The 22,312-nt window shown below is 43.2% G+C and overlaps 1 protein-coding gene across 1 annotated transcript in view; it reads right to left on the bottom strand.

Moving 5' to 3' along the window:
* PMFBP1 (polyamine modulated factor 1 binding protein 1) overlaps positions 1–22,312 on the bottom strand; it is a 61,284-nt gene that overhangs the window by 11,639 nt on the left and 27,333 nt on the right. Inside the window, 9 exon segments of the mRNA XM_021672528.2 lie at positions 930–1,067; positions 2,350–2,503; positions 2,653–2,842; positions 4,843–5,086; positions 8,637–8,794; positions 8,886–9,012; positions 11,517–11,627; positions 12,653–12,823; positions 18,813–19,034. Of these exon segments, the coding sequence (XP_021528203.2) occupies positions 930–1,067; positions 2,350–2,503; positions 2,653–2,842; positions 4,843–5,086; positions 8,637–8,794; positions 8,886–9,012; positions 11,517–11,627; positions 12,653–12,823; positions 18,813–19,034 (1,515 nt within the window).

Here is a 22,312-nt window from a genome sequence, read left to right as displayed (position 1 = left end):
ATAGGCATTAGAGCTGGATAATTCCGGTTCAAATAGTGGTTCATCCCATCACTTGCTGGTGAGTGACTTTGACCCTCCATCTTTATTTTTATTTTTTTTTTTGAGATGGAATCTCGCTCTGTCACCAGGCTGGAGTGCAATGGCGCGATCTCGGCTCACTGCAATGTCCACCTCCCGGGTTCAAGCAATTCTTCTGCCTCAGATTCCCAAGTAGTTGGGACTACAAGCATGCACCCCCACGCCCAGCTAATTTTTTGTATTTTAGTAGAGACAGGGATTCACCATGTTAGCCAGGATGGTCTTGATCTCCTGACCTTGTGATCCACCTGCCTCAGCCTCCCAAAGTGCTGGGATTACAGGCATGAGCCGCTGTGTCGGGCCAGCCCTCCATCTTTCCTTCCTCTATCATGTCTCTCTTGTTGTCAGTAAAGTAGGTGAAAGCCATGTAAAGAGCTTAAGTGGACAATAAATAAACAATGACTAAATTCAAGCATACTGCCTAGTATATGTCAGATGCTATTTACTCCTTTCTGTAATTTTTACTTGTGTAATGAAAAATAACTGTCCCCCTTTGCTTCCCCTTTTTGTGCTTTGTGACAAGTTTTGGAAGTGTTCTCTAGCAAATTGTCCCCCCAAATGGATTCACTCAACTCTGGTCTAAAATGTAATATTGGAAGACTTGATGCCAAAGCCCAGATAGCTTGGGGGCTCCACCAGATATGAGATGAGACCTTCCCCATATTCAAGAAACATTTCTCTGGCTCAGCGACCAGGTGCCGATGGGGAGGGAAGTGGAGCTACAGGTGGCCTGAGATCCACAGTTGGCTGAGCAGTTAGTGGCATTTCTGTGGAGGAGAGGTGGGTACAGGTTTCAAGTCAAGGGTCACAGGGTTCAAGTTCCTCACCCCTTGGGGTTCCTGTGAACTTACCTCTTTATTCAAGTCTTGGATGACTTGCTGGCTGGTGTTGTATTTGTTAAGAGAGGATTCCAGTTGTGTAGAACAACACTGTAGCTCTGCTCGAAGATTCTCATTTTCTTCCTCCAACTTTCTGGAATTCTCTTTCAACTATTCCCTCATTAAAGAACAAAGCACAGCAAAGAGGTGTTAATCTCAGATACCTATAAAAGCCCCACTCCACCCTCCCTCTCCTCCAGCTCTATCTTCACCTGCAGAAACTCAGGCTTTCTCCAACCTCTGTTCTCCACCTGTGGGAGCTCAGGCCTTCCCCGACCTCTATCTCTAAAATAAAACGTTTCCTCTAATATCTGTAACATTTTTCTTTGTTCAGTCAGATATGCCAATTTATTTATTGATCCGATTCCTAAGCATCGGCTTTCTCTCCCACTTTCTTACCAATTCTTGCCAAAGATTTGGAAGATTCCAAATCTTCATCAAAAACTTTTTTGAATAAAGTTTAAAAAATCTTAGAAGAACACAAAAGAGTAATTCAGAGATCAAAGACTTTAAACTGACAATATCTCCTGCTGCTGGGCACTATTTAAAAAATAAATAAATTGACTGATAAAAATAGCCTTTGAATCCTAGAAAGAACAACATTGTTGTTTGATTAATTTTAAGATTAACCCTTGAAAATGCTTCTTGCAATGGGAGCTGGTGCTGAGTGGCTGGCTTAGCATGCTAACACAGTTCTGGACAATTAATTTGCAAGGACTGGTGGTGGTGGTGTTTTCCCAGATAATGACTGATATATTTAATCTTTTTCTTTTTTTCTGAGATGAAGTTTCGCTCTTGTTGCCCAGGCTGGAGTGCAATGGTGAGATCTCCTGCCTCCCAAGTTCAAGAGATTCTCCTGCCTCCACCTCCCGAGTAGCTGGGATTATAGGCACATACCAACACATCTGGCAAATTTTTTTTTTTTTTTTTTAGTAGAGACTGGGTTTCACCATGTTGGCCAGGCTGGTCTCAAACTCCTGACCTCAGGTGATCCACCCACCTCTGCCTCCCAAAGTGCTAGGATTATAGGTGTGAGTCATCATGCCCAGGCTTTTTCTTTGAGACAGGGTCTCACTCTTTCATCTAGGCTGTAGTGCAGTTGTGCAATCATAGCTCACTGAAGCCTCAGTCTCCCAGTCTCAAGGGATCCTCCTACCTCAGCCTTTCAAGTAGCTGGGACTACAGACATGTACCATTATGCCCTGATCATGTTTGTATATTTTTGGTAAGGCAGGGTCTTGCTATGTTGCCCAGGCTGGTATGGAATCCCTGTGATCTGCCTGCCTTGGTCTCCCAAAGAGGTGGGATTACAGGCATGAGCCACTGCTCCTGACCTGTGTTTTATCTTAAGCAGAGCAAGTGCTTGAATGGGCCGTCTACCTGCCCGTCATACCTGGTGCTGAATGAGCTTGATACGATCAAGCATGTCATTCATTTTCACATCCTGCTCATCCACTGTCTTCTGAAGCTGCCTCTTTTCCTTGTCTGAATTTTCGAGCTTCCTCAGGGCTTCAGAGAGTTCTGATGACAACTCCTCCACCCGTTTTCTAAAGCAAAATAACAGCCACAGGAGGACAGACTTCAGTGCCCATGTGGGCAGACCGTGGAGCTGACCCCATGGGAAGTCCTTGGTCTCCAACTCCTGGGCAGCTGCTCAAGAGGGACAGAACCTCTCTCTGGAGGTGAGCCTGGGCACCTGTTGGAGGTTTGTTCCTTCTCAGCCATCGAGGACTCCTTCTGCAGCTTCTGAAGTTCTCGCTGTAGTTTCTGGATGGTGTCTGCCTTCTGCTTGTCCAGGAGGAGGGAGTTCTGCAGTTTCCTCTGGGCGTCCTCCAGGTTACTGCCTGCCAGCGCCACTGCTTCTTTGCACTGGGCTGCTTGCTGAGCTACAGAAGCCGGGAGATGGCCATGTGAGACGGGAGGGTGTATGAAGATCACACTCCTATCAGCCTGGCTGAACAGTTTTTCCTTTCATTTTGTGCCCTACTTCAGTTCCCAGTCTGTCCTCATTTCTCTCCATTTCACAATCAGTCCTAAAGAGCTCTGTTAAATTATCTGTCTTTGTCTACTCCTCAGCTGTGGACACCTTCTGGACTAAAATTAAACAAATTGGTAGAAATTTCTCAGTACCTCCTGTGTGACTCATCCTGCCGTTAGGAACAAATCCTGACTCTCCTGGAGTTTAGAGACTGCCGAGGGAGGCTTGCTGACCCACCGTCCTAGAGAACACTGTCATGTTACACTAGCACCGACTGGCCTCAGAAGAGAGATCAACGTGGCTTAGAACACTTGGAGATGGATGAGCAGAGGAAGAGAAGCTGAGATGTAGAAGGAGGAGGAAGGGAATTCCAGGAGTGGGGACTGTTAGAGCAGATGCCTGGTGGGGGGAATGGGGAAGGTGTGTGGGAGGGTAGAAGACATCAGTTTGACTGGAAAGGGAAGTGGGGAGGAATGGTGCGTGATAGAGTTGAGTAAGTGGATGGATGGCGGGGCTTTGGAGGACTTTGAAAGCCTAAGAAAAATGCTTAGATGTGGTTTAGTGGGTTCTTCAGCAGGAATCTGTCATAAAAAAAAAGTGCTTCAGGAAAATTGGAATGCATTAGAATGGAAAAAAAACTTCGAGCAATATTCTTCAAGTCCACACCTTTACCTCCACTGGGTAAGAGGCGAAGGCAGCTACAAAGTTAGCACTGAGGCTCCAAGTTTTGGAGTTACCTATAGAGAAAGGGAGCTACAGAGGAGGGAGCTCACTGAAGAATGAATAAGAGAGGAAGGAGAGTCTCTGGATGACTACAATCAGAGCAGGAGAGAAAAGAAAACAATGGGGAGGTTTGTGGGAGGGACCGTGATGTCTCCAAAGCTGAGAAACAAGCTTTGAGGTGTGAGTAGCCAACAGCATCAAGGAACACAGCACTAAGGGAAGGTGAGGAAGAAAGCCAGGCTTGGATCTTATCTTATAAACTGATAAATAATTCATATAACATAAATTTAGCCTCCCCCTCTTCTTTTTTATGAGACAGAGTCTCACTGTATTGCCCAGTCTGGAGTGCACTGGCATGATCTCAGCTCACTGTAACCTTGACTTCTTAGGCTCAAGTGATCCTCCCACCTCAGTCTCCCAAGTAGCTGGGACTACAGGTGCACGCCACCATGCCTGGCTAATTTTTGTATGTTTTGTAGAGATGAAGTTTTGCCATGTTGCCCAGGCTGGTCTTGAACTCCTCGGCTCAAGTAATCTGCCCACCTCCGCCTCACAAAGTGCTGAGATTATAGGTATGAGCCACCATGCCTGGCAAATTTATCCTTTTAAAGTGTACAATTTAGTGGGTTTTTTAAATACTCAAAAAGTCATGCAACCATCACCAATATCTAATTCCAGAACATTTTCATTGCCCCCAGAGAAACCCTGTACCCAAAGCAAGAAATGATTGGTGACCTCTGAGAAAGCAGGCTCTGTGGAGGGACAAGGACATCATCCACAGTGCACGCCGCATAGAATGTATTTGGGGGCAAGAAGGAGAAAGGGAATAAAAAGCTAGGGAAGGGAGAAGTGAATTGTGTGATGAGGGCCTGGAGAAGCTGGAGAGGAATGTGGTGTAAAGGACAGAGCCCTGCCTTCCCGTGGCCAGGAAGGCAGGGTCTTCAGGCAGACTGCTGGGAGAATGGTGGGGGAGGTGGGGTGACTCCAGAGAGCAGGCAAGTTTGGGAGTGGGTGACAGAATTCAAGAGGGTGGTGGCCACTGCTGTGAAGTACTGGATGAGGCCCTGAGAAGGTCTGCAGTGAGTCATTGGAGGAGGGGGAGGGGAGGTGGCCACTGGGAGAGAGAAGGTGGCTGTTCTAGCCCCAAGAAAAGTGTGACGGGGACAGCACCTGTGGGGGCCTCACCAGCCAGCCTCTGCTGCTGCTTGGCCTCTTCGAGACTGTTCTTCATCTTCTGGACCTCTGTCTGCAGGGCCTTGCACTGCACCTCCTTGGACTTGTCCTGCTTAGCCTCCTTGACGATCATTTCAAGTTCCGTGGTCATGCACTGCTGCTTCTCCAGCTCCTTTTCCTTTTTCAGGAGGCAGTTCTGAACCTGTGCCAGTTTCTTCTCCAGCTCGCACAGCATTTCATCTTTTTCTTGGAGGAACTGAAGAGAGCAAAGTGCAAATGCTGAGACAGGTCTGAGCGGCGGTGGGTGAAGGCAGTGAGAGGTTGTCTCAAGCCCTCATCCAAGCCAGCGGCACCCCCTGCCTGGACATTGCACGAACCTTTCTGCCTCCCCTCCTGTTCCCCTCAGGCTATTCTCCACGTAGTCGAGAGAGGGAGTCTTTATTATTATTATTTTTGAGATGGAGTCTCTCTTGCTCACCCAGACTGGAGTGCAGTGGCACGATCTTGGCTCACTGCAACCTCCCAGGTTCAAGTGATTCTCTGGCCTCAGCCTCCCAAGTAGTTGGGATGGCAGGTGTCTGCCACCACGCCCAGCTAGTATTTGTATTTTATAGTAGAGATGGGGTCTCACCATGTTGGCCAGGCTGGTCTCAAATTCCCAACTTCAAGTGATCCACCTGCCTCGGCCTCCCAAAGTGTTGGGATTACAGGTGTGAGCCACCGCGCCCAGCCTTTTATTATTTTAGTTGAGTTTAGTTTTAGTTTTTGAGGCAGTGTCTCACTCTGTTGCTCAGGCTGGAGTGCAGTGGTACGATCATAGCTCAATGCAACCATGATCTCCTAGGCTCAAGCGATCCTACCACCTGAGCCTCCCTGTTACAGCAGGTGGCTGGTCAGGTGTGAGCAGGGCAGGAGAGGGCTCCTCTGCCACATACACCAGGGTTGTCGGGCAACCATCAGGTGATGGTCAGGACGTTGTTAATTGTCTCTCTAAAGTAATAATTGGTCACAGCTGGTGCCAGGGAACGGCAGTCTCCGAATAGTTAGAAAACACCTGACACTGGGATCAGCGGATTCCTGGTAAGATCTCAGGAGTTGGGAGAGTGGTGAGAAGTAATGCAGGACCCCAGAAGTAGGCCACGTTATAAAACCCCAAGTCAAGAGGTCAAATGGCACACTTGGTCTCTCAAGCCACCCGCTTCACCCTCTTTCAAGTGTACTTTCCTTCCTTTCATTACCACTCTAAGGCTTTTAAAAAACGTTCACTCCTCCCTGCTCTAAAACGTGCCTCAGTCTCTCCTTCTGCCTAATGCCCCTCAGTCAAATTCTTTCTTCTGAGGAGGCAAGATTTGAGGTTGCTACAGACCATATGGATAACGACCACTGCAACATCCTGAGTAGCTGGGACTACAGGCGTGTGCCACCACACTCAGCTAGTTTAAAAATTTTTTGCAAATAAATAAAAAAAATTTTTTTTTTTGCAGAGATGGGGTCTCACCATGTTGCCCAGGCTGGTCTCAGTCTCCTGAGCTCAAGTGATCCTCCTACCTTGGCTTTGCAAAGTTCTGAGATCACAGGCATGAGCCACTGTGTCCAGCTAGAGAGGGGGGTCTTAAAAGTGCAAGTCAGATCTTTTGCCTCAGCTCAAAATCCTCCACTGGTTTCCATCTCTTAGAAAAAAGAGGAAGTTCTTACAATCACCCCATGGTCTGGTCCTAGGCTACCTGTCTGACTTCACCCCTTGCCACCCCCACCCCTCTCTGCTTCCACTGATCTCCTAGAATACTCCAAGCAGACTCCACCTTAGGACCTTTGCACTTGCTGTTCCCTCTGCTTGGAATATTCTTCCTGAAGACCTCTGCCTGGGTGGCTCCCTCACTTCCTTCAAATCTCTGCCCAAATGTCACCTTATCAGAAAAGACTTCTCTGACCATCCTGTATAAAACAGCCACCAAGCCGTTTGAGGGATTTATCAGTGTCTGACATGGATATGTCAGTATTATGTATTTATTTTGTTTACTGGCTATCTCCCCACACAGGAGTGTAAGCTCCATGAGAGGAGAGATGTTGCAGGTTTTACATATTCTTAGCATCAAGGACAGTGCTTGGCATATCTTAGGGCTCGAAAATATTTGTGGAGTGAATATATGAATGACTCGAGGCTGTTTACCCAGACTCCGTTCCTTGTCATTGTCTCTCCAAATGCCTCTGTTTTGATGGGCATATCTCCTCTGTGCCTTGAAACAGGAGGTTTTCATGACCAGCCAATCTATCAGCTGGATTCTTCTTCTCTTTATTTGAGACTGAGTTTTGTTCTTGTTGTCCAGGCTGGAGGGCAGTGGGGCAATCTCAGCTCACTGCAACCTCTCCTCCTGGCTTCAAGCCATTCTCTTGCCTCAGCCTCCCAAGTAGCTGGGATTACAGGTGTGCACCACCATGCCCGGCTAATTTTGTAATTTTTTTTTTTTAGTAGAGATGGGGTTTCACCATGTTGGTCAGGCTGGTCTGTAACTCCTAACCTCAAGGGATCCACCCACCTCAGCCTCCCAAAATGCTGGGATTAAAAGCGTGAGCCACTGCGCCCAGGCCTCAACTGGATTATTATTATTATTATTTTTTTGAGATGGAGTTTCGCTCTTGTTACCCGGGCTGGAGTGCAATGGTGTGATCTCGGCTCACTGCAACCTCCGCCTCCTGGGTTCAGGCAATTCTCCTGCCTCAGCCTCCTGAGTAGCTGGGATTACAGGCATGCACCACCATGCCCAGCTAATTTTTTGTATTTTTAGTAGAGATGGGGTTTCACCATATCGACCAGGATGGTCTTGATCTCTTGACCTCGTGATCCACCCGCCTCGGCCTCCTAAAGTGCTGGGATTACAGGCGTGAGCCACCACGCCTGGCCCTGGATTATTTTTAATAGCTCTGACGGAAGTTCAGAGTTGGAATAGTACTGATTACAAAAGTTTGCATTGGTTTCACGAGCTTTCTGTTCTTGGTTCCATTTCTAGACTTTTCCAGGAACTTGATTTATGTTGGCAGCAACAGTTCTTTTAGGGCACAGCTCCATTAATATTGTCAAACTGCCTATTTACATATTCATAAGATATTTGTAATTTTTTGTTTTGTGTTTTGTTTTTGTTTTTTGAGACAGGGTCTCATTCTAGTGTCCAGGCTGAAGTGCACAGCATGATCACGACTCACTGCAGCCTCCACCTCCTGGGCTCAAGTGATCCTCTGGCTTCAGCCTCCCAAGTAACTGGGACTACAGGCATATGCCACCACGCCCAGGTACTTTGTATTTTTTGTAGAGTCAGGGTCTCATCATGTTGCCCAGGCTAGTCTCAAACTCCTGGGCTCAAGAGATCTCCCCACGTCGGCCTCCTAAAGTGCTGGAATTACAGGCGTGAGCCACTGGGCCCAGCCAGATGTTTGTAATTTCAAAAGTGAAATTCACTTGAAATTCTCAATAAGGCTACCTGTTATTTTATATCATTTCCTTCCACTATCAAGCATAAAAAGAGTATAAGGGAACAGTGCAAGTAAGTGTGTCCCAAATGCTCTTGCTACCTTGCAGGGCTTGGGAAAAGTCAGTGCCTCTGTTATGGTCCCTGCGTAATCAGATTCATTTATTACGTGTGATGAGAAATACCAAAACAACGCTGAGAATTGCGCCCGGGCCTGAAGAGCCCACAGTCTCATTGTGCTTGTGTTGAGGCTCCCGAAGCAATCACCACGGGTGAAGGCAGAACTGGTTCTTGCCAGGGCATGGCCTCACAGCTGCCTCCAACTAGAGCTCCTCACTTTACCTTGTCTTTCTTCAAAGCGAGCTTTTGGGTCTCCGCGAACTGCAGCTGCAGCTCCTGCAGGCGGCACTGCAGGATGGCGAGGTCCTTATCCTTCCTCTCGATGTGGGCAGATGTCTCCTCTCGTAGCCCATGCAGGTCCAGCTCCAGCTTCATCATGTCTACCACGGGGCGGGAGAGAGTGCTATGCTCAGGGGAGGGCTGGGCTTCCTTATGGCTCCCCTACCACTACAGCCGGCAGCCCCGGTTTACCTTTCATGATGTTTTTCTTCTGTTCCGACACGGCCTCTAGTTCCATGCGCAGGTCCTTCACCAGGTTCTGGTACTCCTCCACGTGCAGGCACTGGCTGTCTTTCTGCTCCTGCAAGTGCTTCAGGATCTAGCAGACCAAAGAACAGGGCAGGATGAGGAGGTGGGGGAGAATGGAGAATGCTTTCTAAAATGCCCAGTGTCCACACGCAACAGTCAGTAGGGCAGAATAGTAATGGTTGCTGGGGGCCAGGGGATGGGTGTGCAGAGTGATTGCTAATGGGCATAGGGCTTCTTCTGGGGTGACACAAATGTTCTGGAATTAGGTAGTGGTGATGATTGCCCAACCTTGTGAATATCCCAATTAAAATTTTTTTTGAAAAAGGGACTAAAACAAAAGGATATTGTAGATTTCTCAGGCTCACATGGAACATGCATAAAAGTACCATCCCTTCCTCCCTGAGATAGACAGTTGTTTATGGAGTATCTACTGTGTGCCCAGCACTGTCCTGGGTGTTAGGCATGGGTCTATTAATATTTTCCAAGCAAATAATGTGGAGCAAAGGACATAGACAAATCCTTGTCCCCACAGAGCTGACCTTGTGGGGTGAGATGAAGAGCATGATAAGTAGGGACTTATAGAAAATATTAACAGTTGTTAAGTACTATGGGGGAAACAGAAGAGCTAAGGGGAATAGAGGGGCATGGGCGGGGGAGGCGCATGTTGGAATTTTAAGTAGGAGCATAAGCTGGCCTCCCTGTGAAGGTGGCCTCTGAGCTAAGACTTGCTGGAGGTGAGCTTTCAGGCAGGGAGACTAGCCAGGGACACGGTCTGTGGAGGGAACATGGAAGAGATAAGCGCAGCTGGCATGGAGCAGGAGATGGGGAGAGCAGGAGGAGATGAGGTGAGGAGCTAGGTGGTCACATCACGTGGGGCTTGGGGTCGTTCTGTAAGACCTTTGGCTTCTACCCTGAAGGAGAGGGCAATGCCTTCCTCACCAAGAGAAGGCAGGAACACGTGACTGAGGAGGAGCAATTCATTGCCTGGGCATCAGGGATGTTGGGGAGAGTTATTTGTGTGATTTCAGAGCTGCCAGGAGGGAGGGCAGCAGCATGACGCCAGGAGGTGACAGCTAGAGAGATTCAACGCAGCCGCTGCAGGACCCAGGAGTGGGCGCTGCAGGACCCAGGAGTGGGCACTGCAGGGACTTGAAGCCCCACACTGTGCCATACTGGCCGAGGGGAGGAGAGGCCTGCTGGAAAAAGCTGACGAGTGGCTCTCGTTCCTGATGGTGCCCCAGGGAGCATGAAGGCTTTGGAAAGGAAATATAACACAGCAGGGGGAGGTGCATTCTGCTTCTTGGGGAAGTTAGTTTCATTAAAAAAAAAAAAATGGAGTCTTATGAAATTTTTTTGCTCTAGGTCAGGATGTGAATAACATGAAACTGATCTTTAAAATAAATATTGACAGATGTCCAAGGAAGAACTACAAAGTTCAATATTGATCCCTTGTTCATCCAACTTCCTGGGATTGAAAAGTCCTGGAAAGAGGAGAGTCTCCTCCTCCCCAACTAGAGAAGCCCTTGGGGAGCTGATGTGTTGTTTACTCCCTCTGCGACCCCGCTTTGCCCCCATGTCGGCATCAGTCTTGGTGCGTGCAGGCATGCCAGCACCTGCCCAGTGTGGCCTCCTGTGGCTGGCTTTGCCAGGTAGCAAGTTCATTCAGGACTGACTTAACAGGATCTCACCTAGGAGGACACCTGGCCGTGTTTTAATCCTGGTTCATCTATTTTTTTTTGAGATGGAGTCTCACTCTGTGGCCCAGGCTGGAGTGCAGTGGCATGATCTCATATCCCTGCAACCTTGACCTCCTGGGTTCAAATGATTCTCCTGCCTCAGCCTCCCTAGTAGCTGGGACTACAGGCATGTGCCACCACACCTGGCTAATTTTTGTATTTTTAGTAGAGATGGGGTTTCTCTATGTTGGCCAGGTGGGTCTCGAACTCCTGACCTCAAGTGATCTGCCAGTCTTGGATTCCCAAAGTGCTAGGGTTACTGGCATGAGCCACCACACCTGGCCGATCAATTCTTGCTATTTGTTTACATGGTTTAACTGCTTATTTCTTACTAGAATCAACTTTTGATACTGCTTTGAATTTTGCAAACAGCGAGTTCTCAAAAAAAAAAAAAAAAAAAGCAGGGGGAATGAATTTGGATTAATAATCTTTTCTAAATTAGCTACTTTTCAACTCTAGCCAGACACTGGCAGGCTGGATGGTCCTTTTGAATCTAGCAAGGCAACAAAAGTATTGTGTTGCTTAAGCACTGTTAGAAGAGATAGGTGCAATTCCAAAATTGAATGCTGCCTGTCTTTGGGGTTTGGCATATATTATACACAGTATAATTTTATATATTTTATTTACAAAATAAAATATATGTTTTATAAAATAAAATATATAATAGTATATATTTTATTTTTAATATGTAACAGTATATATTTTATAACAGTGTATATTTTATTTGTAAAATAAAATATAAACTATCATATAAAAATAAAAAATAAGTAGCAAAGTCCAGAATCAAAACCCAGCTCAGCCTGATCCCAGTAGACACAGATCAGCAAATTTCTCCCACCTTTTTGATGTCTTCACACTCTTCTGAGGAGCTAGGAGGGTATCTGTGGGTGGCTGTATAGGAAGCAAAGTCTGCCAGAAGTTTTATCAAAGCCTCTTCACGCTCCAGAACCTGCAAATAAGCTTAGGTCAGTTATGCTGGATGATCAATGGAACATGCTTGTTACGATGACTATTATTTCAGAGTGTTCCTTTCTGCAGCATAAGTTTGTTGTAGAATTATACAATTCATCAGGCACTCCTTGTGGGATAGGCAGGGAGAAGGAATTAAGCTCCCCATCTTAAATCAAGGTTCTCTAAGGCATATGTGATTTGTCTCAAGTTCATCAATGCCCACATGTGCACTCTCCCCTAAACCTCTATGTGGTCCATTTGATGAGGCAGAAGAAGGTTCTTCAGGGGCTGTGATGGAGAGATGTACCTATCTATCCAGAGGACAGGATACAAAGTTTGAGAATTAAAGAAGAAATAAGAAATAATCTGAATTTTTCCTTATGACGAGTATGTGACTGTGTGTATACTTTTTTTTTTTCAAAAATTAAAAAACATGAAATTTTGGTTTTAATTTTATGCTTTTTTGAATTTGTTGAAAATAATTCAAACAAAACCCAAGCATGGAAAACTGAAACCCCCTCTTCACTTATTCTCCCCTCTCTCACTTCCACTAAGGGAGAGGACAGTATTGAAAATTTAGTTTGTACTTACATATTAGCATTATGATCAGAGATAAAACAAAAGTAGAACTGAACTATATATGGGACTCTGCAACTTAGTCTCGACAATAAGTCACAAACCTACTTCCATGCAGCTCTTACAGATGTGCTTAGTCCTTTTTACTGGCTGCATATTATTCCACAATAGGAATATCTCTTTAATTATTTCTCTTAATCTCGTTAATCATTTCCCCACTGGTGGGCATTTAGGTTGTTGTGTGAGATTTTGATTCTTTATCTCAAACTATGTGGGTGGGGAGATGCATATCATGGAGAATATGGACAAAGGTGGGGTAAGTACATATAACACATTTGAGGATTCTTGGTGAAAAAGATTAATTTAGGTGACTCTTCATCCCTCCTTTCTTTTCCCATGTCTTGACTGTGGGTCTCTCAGAGACATGTTCTAGAAGAAGGCACTTACCAAAGCATTACTGCAGGCCAGCTTATTTCGAAGTTCTTGAATGAGATCATCCTGTTCAGAGACTTTTTGCCAGACTTCAGACAATCGTTTCAGGGTCTCCCGATGCTCTTGAATCATGCAAGGAGAAGTGTATATCCACACCTTTGAATGATCACCTTTGTTCTCAGAGTCCTGGGAGATTTGAAAAATAATGAGTTGGTTTTGTTTATAGTTTGTGAGTTACTTCAGAATTCCATGAGCATGGAAAATCTCTAGACCTATATTGTAAAGGTCTATGTTCATATATGGAAATCATGGTTTCCTTAACAAAAGAAAAAATATTAACTAGTGCATATACACGGTAAAAAGTCCAAATGGTTCACAAGAGTACACCCTGAAAGGTAAGTCTTCCTACATCCTAACTATGACTCAGGTCCCCTTCTCGATGACAATCCATGTTACCAGCTTTTTGGATATCATTCAGAAATATTTTATGCATATTTGTATATGCATATACGGATATGCATATAATTCTCACTTTTTTTCTTACAAATGAGGCTTTTCTTTTCTGAGACAGAGTCTCACTCTGTCGTCCAGGCTGGAGTGCAGTGGTGCTATCTTGGCTCATTGCAATGTCCACCTCCTGGATTCAAGCAATTCCCCTGCCTCAGCCTCCCAAGTAGCTGGAATTACAGGCATGCACCACCATACCTGGCTAATTTTTTGTATTTTTACTAGAGACAGGGTTTCACCATGTTGGCCAGGCTGGTCTTGAACTCCTAAGCTCAGGTGATTCACCCACCTCAGCCTTCCAAAGTGCTGGGATTACAGGCAAGAGCCACCATACTCGGCCAACAAATGAGTCTTTCATATAGTATTTAAACATCATGTTTTCACTTGACAATTTATTTATGATAGTTTTCGTATTGTTACTTGTTGATCTGTCTTACTCCTCTTTTAAAATGAATCTCAAATTACATAAGTAATTATATTTATATTGTATCTCTAAAACATTGTAACACTACAGGTAAATTTGAATTTTTCTTTGACCATCACTTCTAATTTCATTCTCTCTCTACTTTCCAGAGATGATAGTCTGTGCATATTCCTCTAGAACTTTATACTATATTTACATAATATAAATGAATCTGTACAATATAAATTATGTTGGCTTTTTAATACATAAAAAAATTTATTTACTCAGCAAGATGTGTTAGAGATTTGTCAATGGTAGTACATGTGCTTCTATCTTGTTCTTTTAAATTGCTTTTAAATGTGTTGATCTGGTTTCCTACTGATGAGAATATAGGTTGTTTCCACATTTTTTTTTTCTGAAACAAAGCTGAAAGGAATGCTTTTGCATATAAATCTTTGAGTATTTATTCTGGTAATTATGTCCATTAAATTCATAGCAGTAGGACTGCCAGATCATATTTAAACTTGGATATTGTACTATTGTCCTTCAAATAAATTGTACCACTGAACACTGTCATCAACATGAGTATGGCTGTTTTCCTATAACCGTGTTTGTTTGTTTGTTTTAAATGTCTTTCCCTAGATCATTTGAAATCATGCATGAATGTTGCTGCCCTCTTATTGGTTTGCATTCATAAGGGGGTAAATTGATATAAATGGTGAAAAAAAAAAAGAGCAAAGCATTCTAGTTTGGATGGTAGATCCTTTCCCCATTAAACTTGTTTCCCTAACCGGGCTTTTTCAGGCAAAGTTAGGAGTAGTTCATGTTCACTGAGCACGGAAGCCTCCCATGAGCAAGCTGCAGGAAGACCAGGCAGAAATCCAAAACAGACTGTAAATAACGTTCATGTAGATAATGCAAAGTCTGTGGGGGCAAATGACTGGAAAACACAACAGCAAAGCTAACAAGGAAGAAGATATCTACAGGTTTCAATATGCTCTTAATACTATGGGATGAAAAATGGAAATTAATTTAAAAGGAATAGGAGAAAGATTCTCTGAAGTGAAGAAAAATGTAGATCTTCAGACTAAAAGGGTTAGTGAAGTGTTGAGTGGCTTAAGAAATAAACTAAAACACCCTGAGCCTAAAAACCTCCAGTGTTTAAAGAGATAAAACAGGTAATCTACAAAAAATGAGAAATATATTGACATCTAACAATGCATCTTTAATACTGGGTGGTACAAGGAAATGCGGCAGTATCTTCGAAGACTTAAGGGAAGGTGCTATTGAAAGTTTGTATATCCAGCCAAACTAGCATTCAAGGATGATGACAGAAAAAACCTTGTTCAGACACGGAAATATTGAGAAATTCTGCCACCAACAATTGTTTCTGAAAGAATTAAGAAGGAATTATTTACAGCAAAAGGAAAACTCCAAGAATGCAGAAGAGATGAAGGGACTGCCGAGCACAGTAATGAGAAACAGTTGGGTTTATTTGTAATATTAAAGAAATAGATATTTCCTATGTAATATAAACAGTTTCAGAGATTTAAAAGAAGGTAAAAATCTTTCCAACTCATTATATTAGAATGGCATAATCCAGACACCAATATGCGAGGAAAGTACAAAAATTTAAGCCAACAAACTAATCTCGTTTCTGAAAATGGATGCCAAAAATAAACTTTTAACAAATGTAGTAAAACATATTAAAATTATTCATAATATATTATGATCAAGTAGGATCTATTCCAGGAACATAATTGTTCGATATATGAAAATCTATTCACGTAATCTGCTTCATTGAAGGGTAGATGCTAATAAAAACATCTGATAAAATTCAACATTCATTCCTAGTAACAATTCTTGATAAGCTAAATATAAACAGTTATACTTACAATTTGAAAAAGGCTATTAAAAAGAAGCCAAGAACAGGCATTATACTTAATAGTGAAATACTAGAAATACTTCCTTTAAAGTGAGGACCAAAGCAAAGACGCCACAATTCTACATTGCTCTAGAGATGCTGGTCAATGTGATAAGTTGGAAAACAAGTTGTGTAAATTTTGAAAGGGAAAGCAATTTAAGAAAATCCAAGACAGTCAAGTGAAAATCTGGTAAAAGGGCTCGGTAAGGTGGCAGGAGAAGAGAGTTTTCCTATATATCAGTAATAATCAATACAATTAAGCTGGGCATGGTGGCTCACACCTATAATCCCAGCACTTGGGAGGCTGAGGTAGGCAGATCACTTTAGGTTAAGAGTTTAAGCAAAGCCTGGCCAACATGGTGAAACCCTGACTCTGCAAAAATACAAAAATTAGCTGGCTGTGGTAGCACACGCCTATAGTACCAGCTACTGGGAAGGCTGAGGCAGAAGAATCGCTTCAACCCGAAACACGGAGGTTGCAATGAGCAGAGACTGCCTCACTGCACTCCAGACTGGGCGACAGAGTGAGACTCTGTTTCAAAAAAACATTAATAAAATTAAATGTATAAAAGATCCCATTTATAAAACCAATAACACAGAAATATGTTTAGGAATAAACATAGCAAGAAATATGTGAGATATACAGAGAAAAGTACAAAATCTTACTGAAGGACACAAGAAAACTTGCATAAAAGTAGAAATATGTCATGTTCCATAGGGCATGATAATTTTCCCCAAATTAATACATAATTTGAAAGTTAGTCAACATAAATCTAAATTTCATTAAGAGAAGAAATAAAAAAATGGCCAAGAAAAAAATGGAAAGTGTCGAAGAGTAAAGGAGGACCTGTCCTAAAAAGATCTGTTAAAACAAGCTACCAGTTATGGTCACTAGAAAACTCTGACACTGGAGCAGAAACTAGCGGAAAGATAAAAAGAATACAGAGTCCAGAGAAGGTCCTGGGTACAGAAGAATTGGTTTGTGAGCTGGTACCTGAATCAGTGTGGAAGGGTTGGGATGTTCAATAAATGGTTTTGGGACCACTGGAGATCTATTTAAATAATAAAACTAGAGGCTTGTGTCATTATACATTTAATATATACATTCCAGATGGACTAAAGATAAAAACACAAAAGTGCAAATCATAAAAGTGCTAATAGAAAATATACAATAAACTTTTACAATCTTGAGGGTAGTGAAGGCCTTTTTAAGCAAGACATAAAACCTAGAATTTATAAAGAAGGAGTGACGGATTCAACTTCTTCTTTATAAAGAATTAAAATCTTCTGTATAATGAAAAATACCATTAATAAAGTAAAATGAAAAGTTACAGACTGGGAGAAAATATTTGCAACATATGTAATGAAGCATTATTACCTGTAATATATTAAGAAGCTCCTATAAACCAATACAAAAAAGACTAACAACCCAGTAAAAAATGGGTTAACAAGGAATTCATAAAACAGAAATCCATATGACCAATATGCTTTTGAATAGTGCTCAATACTTCATTAGTGTAGTGGAGACTGCTGGGCCTTCCAGATCCCCTTTGGCAATGAAGGACTTACTGCCTTTCTGGGGGATTGTGTGGGCTGAAGAAAACTGCTTTGCCCAAGGCCAGGCACATCCCATAACTGATCAACATAGAGGCTTACAGGCCAGCTCCCTTCCCTTCAGTTTAGCAAGGCTCTGAAGGTTCATCCAGCCCCACTGCTCTGTGGGGTTGGCGGAGGCCTTTGTTGAGATTGCATCCCAGATTCTTCCTTTGCCCAACCTTGGTTTCCTCTCCTTCCTTTTACAGATGTTAATACCAAGAGCTCTTCCAGAAATGTCCTGCACACTACTGTGTCCTAGAGTTGGCTTCTTGGGGAATCCAACCTGCAACTATTAGAACTAAGGATACGAAAATTGTAACCAGTGAACATTTTCCCCCTACCCATCAGGGTTTAGCACAATCTTAAAAGAATGAAAACATACAGTGTGGATGGGTGTGGGAAAAAGCACTCTCTTAATTATTGTTGGTAAAAGTGTAAACTGGTAGAACCTTTTTGGCATATAACTGAGAAGTATCTTTAAACAATAAAAATAAGCATATCCTTTGATCCAGCAATCACATTTCAAGAATTATCCAACAGAAATAGGAAGTTAATTACAGCTTGTTTGTAAAAGAGAAAAACACAGGTCAGTAGGTGGTACATCCATACTACCAAATACAAGGTAGTAAGTAAATTAAATTGCTAAGATGTGCATTTTAGGCTGGGTGCGGTGGCTCATGCCTATAATCCCAGCACTTTGGGAGCCTGAGGTGGGTGGATCACATGAGGTCAGGAGTTCGAGACCAACCTGGCCAACATGGTGAAAACCTGTCTCTACTAAAAATACAAAAATTAGCTTGGCAAGGTGGTGTGCAACTGTAGTCTCAGCTACTCTAGAGGCTGAGCTGGGAGAATCACTTGAACCTGGTAGGAGGAGGCCACAGTGAGCCAAGATCACACCACTGCACTCCAGCCTTGGCAACAGAGCAAGACTCTGTCTCAAAAAAAAAAAAAAAAAAAAAAATGTGCATTTTAAAAGTAAATTGTAAAACCACATTGATAAGTAACCACTTAGGTAAAAAGAACCTCCTGTCCATTTGTATATGTAACTGTATATAGCACAAGCCCCTAGCGGATTCTCAACACATGATTCAAGTGATTAAGAAGAGGAGAATGATGGGGAAGAGGTTTAAGGCAGACTTTCATATTTAATCTCTGTACTTCTGTCTAGAGAGCCTATAATAATTGTATTGCTTGTGTAATTAAAAACAGCAATTAAAAAAGAAACAAATCAGTTCCCATGTTTCATAGCTTTTTCCTTCTATTTGATCCTGAAATTGTGGTTTTCCTGAGTACTGTGGTCTAGTAGAGCCCCCTGCCGGACCCCATGAGAACCAAGAAAAGATTGGACCTTGTTAGGGAGAGCTGCTGGTATTAACATATGCGAAATGAAGAGGAAGGAAGCAGGGTTGAGCAGAGGGAGATGAGCTGTGATGCAATCTCAACAGAGGCTTGGCCAACCCCACTGGGAACTGCGGGCTGGAGCTTATTTGGTAATTCTCTTTAGGCCTTATTTGAAGTGGTGGCTCTTTGTATTAATTAAAGAGCCTCAAAATTGTGAAGAAGCAATCTTTCAGGAGATGTGAAAGCTGGAGTTTCAAAAGCTGAGGTCTACAAAATCAAGGGCAGGAAGTGATATCTGGGTTAAGGTTTGGGTTTCCAGTAGAAGAGGCTGGGACTATCTGAGGGGACCACTTGGGAGCATGTCCACTTGCCTGGACTGAATGGCATGGCTTAAGTCCTACCTGACCGATGATCTCACTGAGCTCCCCCTTCAACATCTTCACTTGGCATTCTAGTAATTCGATGTTGCTTAGGGAAGACTGGTATTTATCCCTGTAGAGGTTTAAGCTCCTTTCTAGGGAGGCGATCTTGTCCCCAGCCAAGGCGAGTTGCTCCTGTGCCAAATGGAGCTTCTCCTCTGTGCTCTTGTGGTGATTTCCCATTTCCTCCTCATAGAGAATCACCTGTAGGTGTAGGAATAAATCCATAATAAGCCCATGGAATCATCTAATGAGGAAAGGATGTGGTTGTAAGACTCCCTGCAGAGAAGTCTTGTATCTAAACCAGAAGACCAGATGAACAGAAGAGAGGCTGCACAGATCTGAAAGCTACAGTATGTATCAAGATGTTAATGATTAGAAATAAAAAAAGATGGTCATAGTTAGAGGTAAGCTCCTTCAAGGCAGGGACCATATTTATTTCCCATTCTGCCCAGCATGTGGTAGGAACTCAATAGATACTTGCTAGTTGATTAATAGTAATGAATTTGTATAGCTCCATTTTTTTAAGGGCTTGAAATGCTAGTATTCTTTCTTTCCTAGGCATTCTCTAGAGGTCAAATTTAGAAAATGTAGACTTCCTCCTGCACACAGGACCAGGTCAGCAAAGTTCCCAAGAGACAGGTGGGGACCCTGACCCAAAGTTCCTCTGGGATTTGCACAGTCCTTATTTAGATTTCGTTTCTTCCTCAGCAAGTAGTCAACCAACTGACATATTTATTGAAAGCTCATGAGCATTGTGTTAAGTGCAGAGGAGATATATATATATTAGACATATGCTCACCCTTCAAAGAATTTAAAACTTTCACAATCTTGGGGAGATAAGATTTAAAATGAGTCAACAGCTGTAGGTAGCTGAGTGTGCTAAATTGTATGACTTGAATTTTACGTGTTGAAGGAGTAAAAAGCAGAAGAGTCATTAAGGAAGGCTTCATATTAGTTCAAATAGTCCAACATAGAATGCTGATAGAACACATTCCATTAGTTGAAGCTAATTATAATTGCTGCTTGTCATTTGAGATTCTTCTTAGGAAAGGATAACTTCGTGTAAGGTGTCCACTATGTAAGAAGAAGAGGAGAGGAATATTTTATATCCAAATATTGTAACTGAAGCTGTCAGTGGCCAGCCCATATCCCCTGGGCACTTGCTATTTCTTTGCAAGCTAACCCCATTCCCACTGCAAGCTTATTCAACTCTGCCCGAGGGCTTCTCTGACCACAGGAGCCCTTACAGTCAGAGAGGCAAGACAGCGTAGATTAGAAGGTCTTGGGAGTTAATGCCCTCAGGAGAAGCCCTCAACCAATGACTGGGGTGTGTTGGTGGGTTCACTCTGAGGCATGTTCCACACTATCTCTAAGCATTCTCCAGAGGGACTGAGCAAGCAGTCTGCTCAATACTGATGTCCTTTATGTGCTTCCTGTTCTTCTTTGACTCACTTGCTCATGTGCTTCCAGGAATCATCTCCAGAATTAGTTACTTGTATTTATATCCTTGTCTTAGAGTCTGCTGCATAGTGAACCCAACCTTAAAGAGAAGTTTGATGAGGCTGTGTGAGACATTGGGGGAACTTGGCAGAATGCTAAAGTGATTTTCTCAATGCTTTCCCAGTTTGGGATCTTAAGTGACTGTTATTTGCCAAGTCCCATATCTACTCTACTACTCTTCCTTAGTAATAGAACTTTGATTCTACTGGGGGCAGCAATGCACCTCCTAAAACACCACATTTCCTAGGCTTCCTAGAAAGTAGCTGTTGCCATGTGACTAATTCTGGTCAGTAATAGTTAAGTAAAGGTGTTGTGGCTTCTGGAAAGTGTCCTTAAAAGGAAGAGAATGTGTCTTTCCCTTCCACCCTTGTCACCTGGTCCCCTGGCCATTTATCTGGATTATTTGGAGCAAGGATGTGGCTGGACATGGTGGCTCACGCCTGTAATCCCAGCACTTTGGGAGGCTGAGATGGGCAGATCACCCGAGGTCAGGAGTTGAAGACCATCCTGGCCAACATGGTAAAACCCCATATCTACTAAAAATACAAAAATTATCCTGGTGTGGTGGCATGTGCCTGTAATCCTAGCCACTCAGGAGGCTGAGACAGGAGAATCACTTGAACTCGGGAGGCGGAGGTTGCAGTGAGCCGAAGTTGCGCCACTACACCCCAGCCTGGGCAACAGAGTGAGACTTTGTCTCAAAAGAAAGGATGTGATGGTTGGAGGTCCAGCAGGCACCTCAGGAGACTTGGAGAATGGAAGCCTTGAGCTGATGATGGTGGAACCCAAGGATAGATCCTTAGGTATCTGATGACACATGCAGTTGCCATGACAGCAACAGACCACCTGTCTCTGACCTTTTTACACATGACAGAGAAATAAAGTATCTTATTTATTTCCTGTTACATGCAGCTAAATAGAATCCCAACTCATTCAAGGTTGCTCTATCCAGACTGGACGTTTTGTTTCAGTTGTCGTGAACCAGTAAGTTTTAACACAGCTCTGTGCTAGCTTTTTAAAAAACTATGTTTGTGCTCACGGGTTTAGTCACAGATTATATTTGTAGGATTAGGACAACCTTTCTCTGTTCCTCCCACTCTCAGTTCTTTTCAGCAAATTTTCACTAGATCATATTTCCTCTTTAAAAAGTCGATGGTCTTTAAGGCCCCTCCTGAAGTCCTTGAAGTTAGTCCTTAAGCAACAGCACCATCCAAAACACTCCTTGAATTTTTTTTTCTTCTCTGTCCTTCCAAGAGAAACTTAACTCTTTGCAATTTTATCTTTAAATCTAAAGAAAAAAAATGCCACGGGAAACCCCAGGATGGAAGAGTGTGCCTGTCCCATCACTTAGAACCCATGGTTTGTTGCACCGCTCAAGTGGTTTTAGTGCTGCAGCTTTGGGTCCTTGGAATTTACTTGGGATTCTACAGGGATGCTACTCTTTGGCTTAGAAAATACCACCCTGGAACATGAAAGGGAATTAATGCCCTAAATATACTTAAGTGAAGTCTATATGATCTAAAACCTCAGTCTGAAAAAATTATCTAGTACTCTCAATGATTGACTTGCATTCAATGTCTGGTTATCTTATCTACTGGGTAGGTGCCAGGAATTTATATGTTATCAAGACCTTATTTTTCTAAAAATGGTGGATTTAATGTACCTTATACCTCTTTTGTAACCCTCAGAGACCTACAGTCTTTTGCATTTAAATTGCAATGGTAATAGGATGGAGAAGATGGACTTACACACACACACACATGCCTGCGTACACACTCCACATATTCCACATGCATGAATACTGTAGCTCTCACCCAGTTATGCCATTCAGTTTAGTTTCCTTCTGCTCAGCTTCAAAAATATCAAGAATTAAAGAAGGAAGGTTTATAAAACCTGCTCGAGAAGTTGCAAAGCTCTCCTAAGTCCAGCGTCTGCTTTCTAGTGGGCTTGGTCTGATTTCTGCGGGTACCTGAGAATGT

Source organism: Aotus nancymaae, unplaced genomic scaffold, assembly GCF_030222135.1.
Source record: "Aotus nancymaae isolate 86718 unplaced genomic scaffold, 86718_ANA_hifiasm-v0.15.2.pri h1tg000030l, whole genome shotgun sequence".
NCBI lineage: Eukaryota > Metazoa > Chordata > Mammalia > Primates > Aotidae > Aotus > Aotus nancymaae.
Note: the sequence above shows the minus strand (reverse complement) of the source record. Positions and strands in the feature narration are given on the sequence as shown.